The following is a 15,549-nucleotide window of genomic DNA, read 5'->3' as shown; positions in this document are numbered from 1 at the left end:
CGCTGTGTCTCTCATACATAAATAAATAAAATCTTATAAAATGTGTAAAGAGGTAGTAATAACTTCAAAAATAAGATTTAGGATAATGGACATAAAACTAGCAGGGCAAATCTAATATCAGATTATAATCCAAAGTTATAAAGTAAAATACCCGTATGACTGAACTGATATAAGTATATGAATTAATAAATAATGAGGGAAGATAAACAAAACCTCCCATACAGAAGAATGCCAAATAATCTGTGTAGGTGGAGCTTAATTCCATTTAATGACTTGCCACCAGAGAGTGTTGCACGGAAAGAGGTGAAGAAAGAGAGCCAAGTGATCAAGGTCAATATCAAAGTGATAAGCTATGTTGATAGCAGATATCCTTGATATGTCATGAGAATACCAATTTATAGCTGCGGTCTTCCTCCACAAAACCCGTAACATCCCAGTTTAACCAGGAGGAAAAACATCAGGCAACCCCAGAGAGACATTTTACAAAATGCCTGAGCAGTACTCCTCAAAACTGTCAAGATCTCAAAAACAAGGAAAGTCTGACAAACTGTCACAACCAAGAGGTCCTAAGGAGACATGACAACTAAAAGTAATGTAGCATCCTGGATGGGATCCTGGATAGAAAAATGACATCAGAGAAAAACAAATGAAGTTCAAATAGCAGGGAGTTTAGTTCATGGTAACATACCAATGTTGGGTTTCCTAGTTATAACCAATGTGCCACCTTAATGGAAGATGTTAACGGTTGGGTAAACTGCATGAGGGGTATAGGAGAACTCTCTGTACCTTCTTCACAGTTTTTCTGTAAACCTAAATATATTCTGAAACAAAAGATCTATTTTAACTGTAGCAACATTGTATGAGCTTTGGAGGTACTAAAATTTTCATTTTAAGAAAATTCCCAACTGTACAGTAAAGGTAAGTGAATACTAAGTACCTAGGTTATTCATTTAGCTATCACAGGACATTATACTTACAGAGAGACTTCTTAAAAGAGCTCCAGAACCTACACTTTCAAAAAATGAACACAAGGAAAATTCTCTAATAGTGCCATCCAACCCAGGTCATCATCTAGTCTTTACACATAAGGAACAAATCCCAAGGGGGAAAAAAAAAGCCAGAAAAAAACAAAGAGGAGGAGGTTTGGAAGTCAAGTTAAAAGGAAAGCAACTAGGGATAATATAACACAAAACACTGGAATATCTGATATTGAGAAGATTAAAATATATAAATCAGGGCCAATCAAAATGTGAATCATGATTAAGAAATTTTAAAATCTAGTAGTGGCAACCAAGTTTTTTTTTTTTTTTAATGAAATAAGATGAACTAGAAAACCTCTGGATGGACGGCAGTGACTGGATGCACAGCAACGTGGATGTACTCAATCCCACAGAACTGTACATTTAAATATGGTTTAAATGGTAAATGTTATGTACATTTAACCATGACAAAAAAAGATGAAATAGAAAAGAGTATGTCACAGGTAGTAAAGGGACACGCTATTTTATCAATAAATAAAGCACGCACACGCACATTCATATGGCCATACGCATGTGCCTCTGAGCAGGCAGGTAAGCATGACGTGAAACGCATCCCTTACTGTGAGTCACTGGCAACAAGTTTGAAAGCCACTGTTCTAATCACTCTCCTACCCCCCACACCTTCACCAACAATCTAACACTAGGTCAAAAGACCCGTAGGGATAAAACCTACTAATACCTTAGAGTCTGACATAAAACTGAGGTAAAGAAACTAGTTCTGACTGACGAGAAAGGAAAGAACAAAGGCTAAGGCGAGCAACAAGGCTGTCTACAGGCTGGACACACCCACGCCTGGAGGCTGCCCAGGGCTTCCAAGCTCAGGGCTCACGGCGCCACGGCCACAGGGACGTGTCATATCAAGTCTGACATTCCTATGAGACAACCAACCAGAATTCCTGATTTCCCTCCCCTAATTCCTTTCCCATCTCAGCTGTCCTCCCTCCAGATGCTCAAGCCAAATTCTAGTCAGTCAGTCTAGTCCCTCTTGCTCTACCACTGATTCAACAAGTAATGAATCTGTTCCACCCCCAAAATTCACCTCAGAACTTCCCATGTCCCTTCATCCCCACTCCCACCAGCCTTGCCTGAACCACCGGCAATCCTTGCCTCTTCTTGCTCCCATACACTCAAACAGAGGACTGCAACCAACTCTGAACTCTGCCTCATACATTCAGCCCACATTTAAAATGTTGTACTATAAATTCAAAAGGCTTCAAAGAATGTAATCTCTGGCATATTATAAATGAGGGCATTTTTAATAAAACTCAATCATTTTTTAAAGATTTTATTTATTTATTCATGAGACACACAGAGAGAGAAAGAGGCAGAGACACAGGAAGAGGGAGAAGCAGGCTCCCTGCAGGGAGCCCAATGTGGGATTCAATCCCAGATGCTGGGATCACGCCCTGAGCCAAAGGCAGACACTCAACCAGTGAGCCACCCAGGCATCTCAACTCATAATCATTTTTTAAAACACATTCAATGGAACTCAAATACTACTGCAATGAAATCCACCATTATTTTTTTATAATCTCTATACCCAACATGGGGCTCAAACCCATGACCCCAAGATCTAGAGTCACATGCTGTACCAACTGAGCCATCCAGGCGCCCTATCATCATCCTTTTTTTAAAAAAGATTTTATTTATTTGACAGACAGCACAAGCAAGGGGAGCAGCAGAGGGAGAGGGAGAAGCAGACTTCCCATTGAGCAGGGAGGCCTGACGCAGGGGATGATCCCAGGACCCCCAGGATCATAACCAATGCCGAAGGCAGACGCTTCACCAACAGAGCCACCCAGGTGCCCCCATCATCCATTTCTTTAAACACACCAATAGGCATTCTTGTATTACTGGATATTCCCTCCAAGTATTTAAATCTAATACATACATCACAATGTTCAAAGTCTTCTGCAACAAAACTATGAGTTTCAACTGAAACATTAGATTTTTTTAAAATTTCCTATGACCACAGTGTTTAAGTGTTAAGTATTTTTTTCTTCTGAACTGAGCTGTCATTATAATTTTCTTTAGTATACAACTGATCAAGAAATTTCATAAATTTTGATAGGCGATTAAACATGAAGAGACAAATTTACTGAAAATGCATTCTTTAGTGAAATGGATGAAAAGTGTCTCACCCCCCCGTCATTGATTCATGTGACTATTATTTTTCTTGTCCACTTTTTTAAAAGTGTAAGCACTGAAAAAGCTTGTTCACATAAACTAAAACGTGAATAGAAAGAGCGCTGTTACAATACTGTCCCTATATTCTCTAAACTCCTTCACTGTTTATCCAAAAAGCAATGATCATTAAAAGTAACTTTTTTTTTAAAGATTTTATTTATTTACTCATGAGAGACAGAGAGAGAGACAGACACAGGCAGAGGGAGAAGCAGGCTCAATGCAGAGAACTTGACATGGGACTCGATCCTGGGACTCCAGGATCATGCCCCGGCCTGAAGGCAGGCGCTAAACTGCTGAGCCACCCAGAGATCCCCTAAAAATAACTTGCAATGACCAACTGCCAATTTGATTGGGCCCTTCAATTTTGTCGATAGATTCAGAAACCTCCAGAGTTACAAAAGAATTTGTTACCCAATCAGAGTTTATCACTTCTCCTGACCAATGCCGGTATTTTTAAATCACACCTCTGTTTGCCCAACATTGAGCACATAGTAAGATGTGGACGAGGTAAGAAGTATGCCTTTCTTTTATAAAGTGGGGAAGAGAGATTACAAAAGAAGAGGTGGAAAAGGGTAACTTGCAACCTCAGACAGCTCAATTTCAGAAGACTATCTGGATGGTGGGATCTAAAAGCTGATTCCCTGAAAGTTTTGTTATGTCCAGGTACCATTTAGAGTCTCCATGTACCTTCCAGGGACCAGACATCCCAGTTTGAAAAGTGACCATGAGACTGCTCCGCGACCAAAGTATTCTCTTAAAAATGTAGTTGACACCTTTCGATTTCCTAGCCCCTGCTTTAGATCCTCTAACAAATCTTACACCGTTAAAAATATAAAATCCAACCTCCTTACTGTGGTTTCTAAGGTCCTGTCTTACCTCACTATCCCACAAACCACACGGGCCTTCTCCAAGTTCTTGGAATGCTGTTAGTGCTTCCTAACTCTGCGCCTTTGCATCTGCCACCACTCCCACTGCCCAGAGCACTCTCCCTGTTTGCTACCTGGCTATTCCTTTGCATCCTCCAGACTTTAGCTCAAATGTCACCTCCTAAGAGGGGCCTCACCTGACCACCCTATCTTCCTCATTATTCTGTACCACGGCAATCCAACTGTTGACAGTTACTACAATCACAAGCATTTCGTTTTGTTTACAGTAAGGTCTGGCTCCACTACTACGTGCAGCACAGGGTTTATTCAATATTTCATGCCCAGCACCCAGCACTGTGCCTCATGTTCAACAGGCATTTCTGAACAAGTAGGATAGCATAGGTGTGCTATGGAAAATGCAAAGTTGAAAATGGGTGGTGGGGGCAACCCGGGTGGCTCAGCGGTTTAGCGCTGTCCTCAGCCTAGGGTGTGACTCTGGAGACCGAGGATCGAGTCCCACATCAGGCACCCTGCATGGAGCCTGCTTCTCCCTCTGCCTGTGTCTCTGCCTCTCTCTCTCTCTCTCTCTGTGTGTGTGTGTGTGTGTCTCTCATGAATAAATAAATAAAATAAAAATTAAAAAAAAGAAAAAGAAAATGGGTGGCAGGAGGTATTTCTAACAGCTTTCTGCACAACTTTATTTTAAAACAAAGACATATTAATTATTAGAGAGTTCAGATATCCCAAGCGCCAAAGATCAAGGTATATCACAGATATATTAAACACATAAACATAAACGTACATAACCAAGACTTCAGATAGCATCCAAAGTGGGCAGCAATGTTCAGCATGCAGGTATTTGCTCCTGTGGTTTTTCTTACCTCTGTTCTTGAGAATGCTCCTCCATATTCTCTTCAGAATCACCCTATTGATTAAAAAACAAAACAAAACACATGGTTTAACAGTTGTTTAAGAAGAACACAGAAATCTGAAAAGAAACAATTCTTAAATTTCACATGGATGATGAACTTGTAAAGAACGTCTAGAAATACTGCCTGGGGGCACCTGGCAGCTCAGTCACTTAAGTGTCTGGCTCTTCTGCTCAGGACATGATCTCCTGAGACAGAGGAGGTCCTGAGATAGAGCCCCACGTTGGGCTCCACCCTCAGCCTGGAGTCCGCTTGGGATTCCCTCTTTCCCTCTGCTCCTCTCCCACTTTTGTGCTCGCTCTCGCACGCTCTCTCTCTCTCAATAAATAAGTAAAATCTTTAAAATAAAAATAAAAATAGCGCCTGATACACAGCAGGCAATGAATTTATTGAAAGAATGATACTCCTAGGGATCCCTGGGTGGCTCAGTGGTTTGGTGCCTGCCTTCAGCCCAGGACGTCGTGATCCTGAAGTTCCGGGATCGAGTCCCACGTCAGGCTCCCTGCATGAAGCCTGCCTCTCCTTCTGCCTGTGTCTCTGCCTCTCTCTCTCTCTCTGCCTCTCTCTCTCTCTCTGTCTCTGTCTCTCATGAATAAATAAATAAAATATTTTTTTAAAAAAAGAATGACACTCCTAAAAGCCGTAAGTTGCCGAGTGATCCTTTAGATAATGTCAGATTCTCCCTGCTTAAAATTTTGACCTAAACATAATTTCCAAATTAGCATGACATCTTGTCTCTCCAAGAGCCTTTGGTTAGCTCAGAATCCCCTACATGGATACCTGATAAATTTTGACATCAACATAAAAAGGCTGATCAATTGTATAAATGGCATAAACATCACCGTCAAAAGCACTTCCAAAATCCTCCCCCAGATTACCAGGCCAAAATCTGACCACATGTCATGTACCAGGAAGGTAAAAAGAAAAGGAACTTGAAATAGAAACAAAAGGCCAGATCCAAATAAATCCTACATGTAAACTGACAGACACAATCTTGACCGTTCTTCCCCCAAAGTTCTCCACCTTTGGGGGGTCAGGAATACGGAGCCTTCCTGGTCCTCCAGCTTCTCCCTAACCTTTGGCTGTTGGCACTTAATGCCTCTCTGCCCCATCTTCCTCCTCGTCACTGCCAGTCCTGGGCCCTGACTCCCTACACCAATTCCCCCAGAATGCTGACCCACGCTCATCACCGTGAGGCCCAAATCCCTACTGCCAACCCCAACTCCTCACTCGATCACACGGGTAGATACTCAGGGAATGCCTATCTTTCCTGAGAGCAAGACTCCTGCCGCTTTGGTGTGTGGCCAGCATGTGGCAGGTACTCCACAATACCTGTAGGATGAATTCATCTGCAACTCCAAACCTACTGGCAAATGCCTCCAGCACATATGCACTTTTTCTCTCCCAAAATAGTTATGACCAACACTGACTTATCAACACATGGGGCCCCTGCCAAGTGGTTTCTGTTCTTTTTTTTTTTAAGATTTTATTACCAAAAAAAAAAAAGATTTTTATTTATTTATTCATGAGAGACAGAGAGAGAAATAGAGACACAGGCAGAGGGGAGAAGTAGGCTCCCTGCTGGAAGCCCGACGTGGGACTCGATCCTCAGACTGCAGGATCATGACCTGAGCCAAAGGCAGATGCTCAACCTCTGAGCCACCAGGCATCCCAAGTGGTTTCTGTTCTAACCAGCCTCCTTCTGTCAAGGATACCATCACCCTCCTTGACCCTTGGGCAAACCTTAGGGTCATCTTATACTGCTCTTTCTTCACCTCTAGCCATAAAGACCTACTCACTTGTCTGAACCATGGTACAGACCTGCCCTTTCTTCTCCACCCCGTCCACAGCAAGGCAGCCCATACTATCAGTACTCCAGGCTTCCATTACCATCACAGACAGGGCTTTTCACTTGGCTGAAGACCACTGCCTCCAATCCATCCCTTGTGTCACTGCAAGACCAATTTTCTTCAACATCAGCCACGACTTAACGACCCACTTGGTATGAACCCAGCATCCAATGTCACCATGTTAATCTCTACTCAAGAGCCTACTACCACTCACTAACTGCTAGTCAGATGTACTCTAAGCTCCTTAACCTGGAACCGGGCAACTGTCAACTGACCTTGACATACACATCCCTATCTCTACAGCCACACTTCATCAGGAGCTCCGGGCTCCGGTTCAAAGCATCAACTTAAAAACACTGTCACTCATGTAAGGATCTAGAGGAGGCCCCATTCACACTTTTGCTAATGCAGGTCTCTAAGCAGCCCTCCTACTCCTAAGCCTTAACAGACCCCTCCAATATACACGGTTCCTCCTCTCTCCTCTCAGTTGCTACATTTCAGCACTTGAGTGTTATCTCAGGGTATTACCAGCCTTATCTCCCCAACACCACCAGGCTCTCAAAAGGAGGGAACCAAATCCTGTAATCTCCCTACCCCACTGGCCCTTGGCAGTGCCTCAGGGCCCTTGCACTAGCTATTCTAAATCTCTCACTGCTTTCCAGGTTTGGCTCAAATGTCAAATACAGGCCTTCTCAAAGGGACCAACTTTGCCTTGTTAAATTAAAACTCCAGCTCCCATCACCTTAATCTTCCCCCGGTTTGCCACCCTACAGCACGGATGCCTTTCTAACAACAGACTAAAGAATTTACAATTTATTCTACTTCTTTTTACCATCTATATGCCACTATTAGACTGCAAGCTCCACTAGGGCAGTGTTTTTTCTGTTCAACATCCAAAGCACCTAGACCAGTGCTGGGCCACAGTACATACTCAATAAGTATCCACAGAGCTAAGTGCAGTCTAGCTGTTTCTTAAATACTCGTGGATATATACCTCACACCTGTTAGAATGGCTAGTATCAAAAAGATAAGAGATAAGTGTTGGCAAGGATGTAGAGAAAAGGGAACCCTTGTGCACTGTTGATGGGAAAGCAAACTAGTGTGGCCACTGTGGAGAACAGTATGGAGGTTCCTCAAAACATTATAAACCGATCTAACAAGTCCACTTCTGGGTATTTATCTGAAGGAAACAAAAACACTAATTCAAAAAAATATCTACACCCTCATGTTCACAGTAACATTATTTACAATAGGCAGGATATGTAAACAACCTAAGTTAATGACATAAATGGATAAAGATGTGATATGTATGTATGCATATACATGGGTACCTGTATATATACATATGTGTGCATATATATAATGAAATACTGTTCAGCCATAAAAAAATGAAATCTCATTTCAACAATATGGGTAGACCCTTAGGGTACTGTGCTAAGTGAAATAAGTCAAACAGAGAAAGACAAATACCTATGATAGATGATAGCTCTCAAATACAGAATTTAAAAAACAAAAACCTGGGTGGCTCAGTCAGTTGAGCTTCCAACTCTTGGTTTCAGCTCAGGTCATGATCTCAGGGTCATGGGATCAAGCTAACACCACAGAGTCTGCTTGAGATGCTCTCTCTCTCCCTCTGCCCCTCCCCCTGCTCATGCTTCCTCTCAATAAATAAATAAAACCTTTAAAAAACAAAACAAGAAAAAACAAAACAGAACAAAACAAAAACAAAAAACAAATACCAAGTTCACAGATACAGAAAACAGATTGGTGATTGCTGGGGAACCAGGGGTGGCAGGCGGTGGAGAAGCACAATGGGTAAAGTTGGTCAAAAGGTACAAAGTTCCAGTTAAAATATATCCTGGGGATGTAATATTTAGCATGATGACCAGCGAATAACACTGTATTGCAAATTTGAAAGTTACTGAGAGTAAATCTTAAAAGTTCTTATCGCAAGACAAAAAAAAAAAAATTTATGCAATATGTATGGTGACAGATGGTAACTAGACTTACTGTTATGTGGTGCACCTGAAAGGAATGTAATGTTCTACGTCAATTATACCTCAATAAAAATATTAAGCAAAAATTTCAGAAACACTAGTGGATCTGACCATTTGTTAAAACTTCATTAAGCTAATTTTTCTAACTCAAAACAGAATATGAAGGGATCTCCCTGAAACACAGGAAATCCACCACCACAATACTTTCCCAGCCAGACTGCTAAAACTCATACAGTGCCATAGTGGCCAGGAGCAGGAGCTTTGAAGCTCAACACCTCCCAGGTACAAATCACACCACTGCCACTTTCCTTCAGCCTTGGGCAAATTATTTAATGACTCTGTGACTCCATTTCCTCATCCGTAATGTCAGGTCAGAACACTTCATGGTTTTTAGTGTATTAACATGAGTATTAAAAACTCATAAAGTACTTAAACAATGCCAGTAATACTCAATTCATGTTAGGTATTATTTTTTTATGTTGATAGTGGAAGTAGATTAAACCCAAAATAAATCTCTATAACAAAAAGATTTCTAAATACCAGTCAATGATTCACTGACTAGAGCAAGATGCTATTACATAACACAGTACCTGAGATAATAAAGAATTTAGATATTCAGTGTACTATTGTACTATTTCCTGTTTCACTTTCTACCAGTTTCCGTTACCTATACCAGACTTAAGGGGGTAAGACATGAGATTTTTAAAGGCAGAGACGTCCTTCTTTATCGCTGTATCCCGGGGCTTTGCTGGGCGTGGGGGGATGAACAGACAAGGCCAGAAAAGCACTAAGCCCAGCCACCCCAAACCAGACCAACATGATTCTGTATCAGGTAACTCCTGCTCCTACTCAGCACCAATGTTAGTGTCCCAAATCTAACCAGGGCTGTTAGGAGTGAGGCTTCTATCTCTGCAGAGTCTGAATGGATTAGAAGAACAATTCTAGATTGCCCTTCCTGCTGCCAGAAGGGATACCAAAAAAACAAACAACCACCACCAAAATCAACACGTAAGGCATTTAGCCTGCCATCTTTGAAACTAACCTCAGAAACAGGACAAGACACTGATAACTGCCTCTCCTCCCCCAGGAAGAGCTCCGGGCTAACTACTCAATGCCTACTGTATGCAGAACAGTGTGGCTGCAATGAGACCACCAAGCTTAGAAAAGCCCAAACTCTTACAGGGAATCCAGTTAGGGCAAGGAGGAACATCAAGGCCAAGAAAGAAAAAAAAAAAAATCCAGACGCTCAAGAACCTCAGAAAGCGAGAAATGACAATAGTGCCACTACGGAGTTAGAAGTCTGGGAGGATGGCTCTATGGGAACAGCAGGACAATCACATTTGTTCTTTCATTCAACAGATACACAGGGGGGCCGCTCTGCCAAGGGTCATGCTGGGGCCTGCGTCCCAGAGGAATGCCTAGAGCAATACACAGGGTCAGACTGCGGAAGGCCCTGAGAGCTAGGGCAGGTCAAGGGCATCACAGGCCAGCACAGAGGGTTATTTGAAGGCAAAGTAAGAAGGTATGCAATGCAGTATCTTGCACACATGGGATTACTTCCTGATAATAAGCTAATGAAAACGTGTGTTTGGTTCCTAACCATCACCACTTTGGATTCAGTGTGTTGAAGTATAGGTGAAGTAAGGCCTGAAGAGAGGAAAAGTTCTGTAAATCTAAGAATAAAATCACGTTTTTTTTCCCTTCCTTCTCATTATCACCATAGATAGTTTATGTTCGAACACCAAATATCTTACCACGTAAAAACCGCACATAACAAAAAGATGTGAATAATATAACCTATCTACACAACTGTAGAGCAAGAAATAGTACTGAGTTCTCTGCACTGGTTCAACCTCTTCAACGCAGGAAAACTCCCATGACCTCCAGTGACCAAATCTAGGAATCAGCTGAGAAGTATACCAAAATAATAGGTAACACACATGAAGTGCTCACTGAGTTCAAGACAGTTTTAATCCTCACAAAATCCTCTGAGATCAGGGCCATTCCCACCCCCATTGTGCAGATGAAGAAACTGAGAAAAGGGACGGAACCGGGAGTCAAATCCTGGAAACCTATCCAGCAGGTCTGGAAGATTATAACAATTCAATTATTTTATTTGGTTTTGTACCAAAAATGCACCAAAGATGCATTTTTCTAGTCCTTGCTCACTTAAAAAGAAAAAAAAGACCCAATCACCAGAAAACATTTCCAAAAATATCAACTGTATAAATAATGAGTGGTGACAAATGTTAATATTCAATTTGGGGGCATCTGGGTGGCTAAGTGGTTGAGCGTCTGCCTTTGACTTAGGGTGTGATCCTGGAGTCCCCAGATGAAGTCCTCACATCGGGCTCCCCTCAGGGACCCTGACTGTCCCTCTGCCTGTGTCTCTTCCCCTTTCTCTGTGTCTCTCATGAATGAATGAATGAATGAATGAATGAATGAATGAATGAATGAAAAATAAATAAATAAATCTTTTTTAAAAATTCAATTTTTTGATGCCATACCTTCTGGTGCTCCCATTTCTCCCATCACTAACAAATCTTAGCTTCTGCAGCTGCCTTGGGATCCTTCTGAGTGAAAGGAACCCAGCCTACAAATTAATTAAGCAGAAACCCTCAAATTTAAAAAACACCTATAAATACTCTCTTTTTCAGCTGACTCCATGACACACAAGGGAGCTTTTTGTGGGGAAAAAAAGTCCAAATACTTTGAAGAGAATTCTCTAAAAATAACTTTCTTCAGAACTCTCTGCAGTTTATATACATATGTGTGTGAGTGTATAGGCAGTTTAGATAAATACATATGCATATATATCTGCAGTTTACACTGACAGATACAGATAGATCCACATATATCCCCACCCCCACCCCAGTACAGGCAGGGTAAATAGTCTCTAAAAGATGTGTCTATAGATAGAGATGAAGTATTTAGAAAATTATTTTGAATATCAGTTTCACTTTCATTATAGCTTTCATTAAAATAGCTTAGTTATAAAGGCTTCTCTAGTGAGTACTCCAGAAAGACAGCTTCTAAATTGTGTGCATTTTTTTTTCACCAAAACAAACTATATTACACATACAAACAAAATAAAGCCACAAATTAAGAATAATATAAAATAAATTTTAAGGCTATAAATAGAATCATTGATCATATCACAGGCCTTGACGTTTCCATCTCTGAGCACAGTGACTAAATCTTCAACTAATGCTGCAACAAATGAGAGTCTATAATTTACTTTCCTTTCTGTCTGGGTTGACTTTCAACACTAGCCAGTAAGGAGTACAGGCTACAAATGAGTAAAAATGCAAATGCATATAGATATACACCAGTGCTTTTCAACCCGGGCACTTTTGCTCCCCAGGGACATTTGGCAACGTCTGGGGACATTTTTAGCTGTCAGACCTGGGGGCAAGAGGGAGGAGAAAGTGCCACCAGCAACTACTGAGTAGAGACAGCGAGGCTCTAACTGCTGGGCATCTTGTAGCCCACAGGACACAGAATTCCACCCAGGACAGGCCCCCACAACACAGAAGTCTCCAGCCCAGAACCTCACGAATGCTGCTTTTGAACAATCATGATTAAGACACAAATACAACTGTATTTTAAAAAAGGAAAAACGTCAAATTTTAAATGTGGGTCTCCCGGTAGAATCATGAATGATTTCTATTTGGTTCTTTTTATCTTTCTGTATTTTCCAAATCTTCAACAATACGCATCTGTTATTTATGATCAGAGGAGGGGGAAAAAACCCATTTGGGAACAAACTTTTAAGAGAAGGGCAGACTATTTGCTCTCCATCCCAATGAGGCTTTTTCTCAAAGGACCGGTCTCTTTCAGCTCGCTGGCCTTCAGGAAAGGTCCACAAAAATTTTCCTCTAGAAGTCACCTCTCTGCCTTGAAGCTGTTATTCATTAGTCCTGGTTAAAGTGAATATTCTGAATATCTCAAAACCAGCACTCTAATGCTTCACACAGATTGGAGAAACTCAACTGTAAAACTGCAGAGCCGTGAACTTACAGCTAGACATCCTGTTTTTCCAAACAGCCACAAGAGACAACATAGAATTAAGTGCTGCCACCAATGTGGGAAGTAATGAACATCTTAAAAATTACCACACACACAAGCTAAATATTCCCTTATAATTCAACTCCTCCCTCCCCCCAAAAGAAAGTATTTGGGGTCACTACTGTTGCTGCTGAAAAGCAGTCAACCGTATCATGCTTAAATGCATACATCTGCAGACAAACGTTGGAAGTTAAACCCTAACACAACGCTTTGCGGGGCTGTATCTGCTTGCAGCCCTGAACCCGGGAGGATGCCGCAGATTCTCAATGAAATGCTAGTAATTATTTTTCCACATGCAATCGCTGTATCAGAGGGGGGAGAGCCCCCGAAACCTGAAATTCAAGTTGCTAAAGAGGGTGTCTCCTACGCGAATTAAAGGCGCTTGGAAAAGATCCAGGGCGACAATCTTTTTAGAGTCACATCTTCCCTGCAGAAGCTGCTTAAGGCTGGTGGCCAGTGCCAGCCGCTGGCACGCCTGGGAGCAGCCTTCCTGTTGTCCCGGGGCTCGCGGCGCTCCGGGGACCGCGGCCGCCCAGGGGCCCGCCCTTCCCCTCCTCCGGGCGGCCGCGGCCGCGGCCGCGGCCCTGCTGAGGTGGCCTCGGCTCCCAGCTCCTGAACTTGGGGCGGGCGTGACTCACGCCCTGTCACATGGCGCGGGAGGAGGCTGGGCAGGCCACCGTTGCCAGGTGTTCGGGCTCGGCCCGGCCGTTTATTTGCCTTGCAAAGTGGCCCGAGCGCCGGTGCCGCTGGGGGGCCGCGGCCGCCCGGCCCCTCCGCCCGCGCGCACCCGCGGCCGCCCTGTCACCTGGTCGTCCTCACCTGAGTGGGCAGCAGCAGTTCCCCTTCCTCCGCCTGCCACAGCTCCACCACGTTGGGCAGGGGCTCAACCGCTGCACGGACACCAAAGAAAACACAGCGCGTTTTAATGCACGGAAAAGGGACGCTTCCTGTTTCCCTCCCGCGCCCCAGCACCCGCCTCTCCCGGACGAGTCACCCCTTCCTTCTCCAAGCCGAGGGGCCCGCCGACGAGCCGCCCGGGGCCGCGGGCACAATGCACGGGGTGCGAGTCGGGGCCCCCCCCCCGAGGGCGGGGGGCGCGCGGGCCGGGGGTGCCGGGGCAGCCACCCGGCGCGCCGCATCCCGAGCATCCGGGGCGGGCGGCCGCGGGAGGGTCCCGGCGGCGGGGCTCGGGGAACAAAGCTGCAGCCAGCCGGGCCGCCGCGGGGCCCCCGCGCGCGCCACACAAAGCGGGGGCTGCGCCCGGGGCGCCCGGGGCCCGCGCACAAAGGCTCCGGGGCGCGTGCGGCTAGCGGTCCGCGCCGGTGCCCGAGCCCCGCCACTGCCCGGCTCCGGCCGCCGGGGGCGGGGGCGGGGGCGGGGGCGGGGGCGCGGGAGGGGACGCGGCGGCCCCAGATGTTACCGGCCGAGACCTGCGACCGCTCTCCTCCCTCCTCCTGCCCCTTCCCCTTCCTCCCCTCGCCCTCTTAGACATTTCAGCAGTTCCCTAAAAGAAAGAGGGGGGGGGCGGGGTGGGGAGGGAGCGCGAGCACGGCGGCGCCCGGCTGACCTTGTCCCTGAGCCCCTCCCGGGCGACAGCAGGGCAGGAGGACCTGGAAGACGCCCAGCAGGAGGTTCACCGCCGCGGCGGTGCGGCAGTAGCAGCCCGGCTGCGGGCGTCGGAGCCCCGCCATGCTGCTGCTCGCTCTGCTCGGGTGCTCGCCGCGCTCGCCGCTGGCTCGCTCGCTCGCTCGCTGGCGCCGGGGCCGCCTCGCCCCGGGCCCGCCCCCGCGCCGCCCCGCCCCGGCCCCGCCCCCGCCTCGCCCCGGCCCCGCCCCCGCCTCGCCACGCCCCGGCCCCGCCCCCCGCCGCCGCAGCTGCTGCGGGTCCAGCCCGGGGCGCGCCGCCGGCTGTGCGCGCGTGTGCGCGGCCGATAGGGAGGGACGGGGCGCGGGGGCGCGGGGGCGCGGGGGCGCGGGGGCGCGGGGGCGCGGGGGCGCGGGGGCGCGGGGGCGCGGGGGCGCGGGGGCGCGGGGACCGTGCGAACGCGGCGGCCCAGGGCGCCCCTCCCGGGCGCGGACCCCGCGGCCGCCGCCCGCCCCAGCGCCCCGCGGCGCCCTCCCCGAGTCGCCGGCCCCCGGCACGGCCCGCGGCGGTCGGGAGGGGCCCCCGGGCCACTGTCGCCAGGCGCGATTGGAGGGACTGGGGCGCCTCCGTCTGTGCTGGGGCAGCGCGGGCGCAGCCGGGTCACTACCCACGGGCGAGGGCGGCGGCGCCCGGCCGGAGGCCCCAGGCAGGATATTAGTGGAAATAACGCCGTGGTTGTCAGGAAACGCCGGCGCAGCCACATGGCTACTGCCAGTTAGGCAGCGAGGATATCCGGTGGCTGCAAAGTCTGTAATTTAGCATGAAAAGAGCTGTCCCGGGGCCGAGAGGCTGACCTCAGCGAGGCGCGGCCGTGGTGCGCCCGGCAGCCTCCGTGGACGCGGTCCAGGCCGCGACAGGTGGGGAAGCCTCTGGGCTTCAGAGCCCCCCGGGGGCAGAAGCTCCCCGCAGGATGCGTTCTGCAAACGTGAGCCTGCCTCTTCTGAAACGTGGCGGTCAGCGGCCTGTGC

The 15,549-nt window shown here is 46.6% G+C and overlaps 1 protein-coding gene across 2 annotated transcripts in view; it reads right to left on the bottom strand.

Moving 5' to 3' along the window:
* The window catches only part of TMEM131L (transmembrane 131 like), a 160,426-nt gene extending 145,708 nt beyond the window's left edge, over positions 1–14,718 (bottom strand). Inside the window, exons 1-3 of one of the 2 annotated variants that reach the window (XM_072724884.1) lie at positions 14,505–14,718; positions 13,757–13,827; positions 4,975–5,018 (exon numbers count right to left, since the gene is read on the bottom strand). In XM_072724884.1, coding sequence (XP_072580985.1) covers positions 4,975–5,018; positions 13,757–13,827; positions 14,505–14,628 — 239 coding nt within the window. In that variant the 5' untranslated portion in view covers positions 14,629–14,718. Of the gene's footprint in view, positions 1–4,895; positions 5,019–13,756; positions 13,828–14,504 lie in introns of both variants that reach the window. The other variant, XM_072724885.1, reaches the window with a different exon arrangement.
* Positions 14,719–15,549: the final 831 nt, after the last annotated feature.

Source organism: Vulpes vulpes, chromosome 10 (genome assembly GCF_048418805.1).
Source record: "Vulpes vulpes isolate BD-2025 chromosome 10, VulVul3, whole genome shotgun sequence".
Classification (NCBI taxonomy): Eukaryota; Metazoa; Chordata; class Mammalia; order Carnivora; family Canidae; genus Vulpes; species Vulpes vulpes.
Note: the sequence above shows the minus strand (reverse complement) of the source record. Positions and strands in the feature narration are given on the sequence as shown.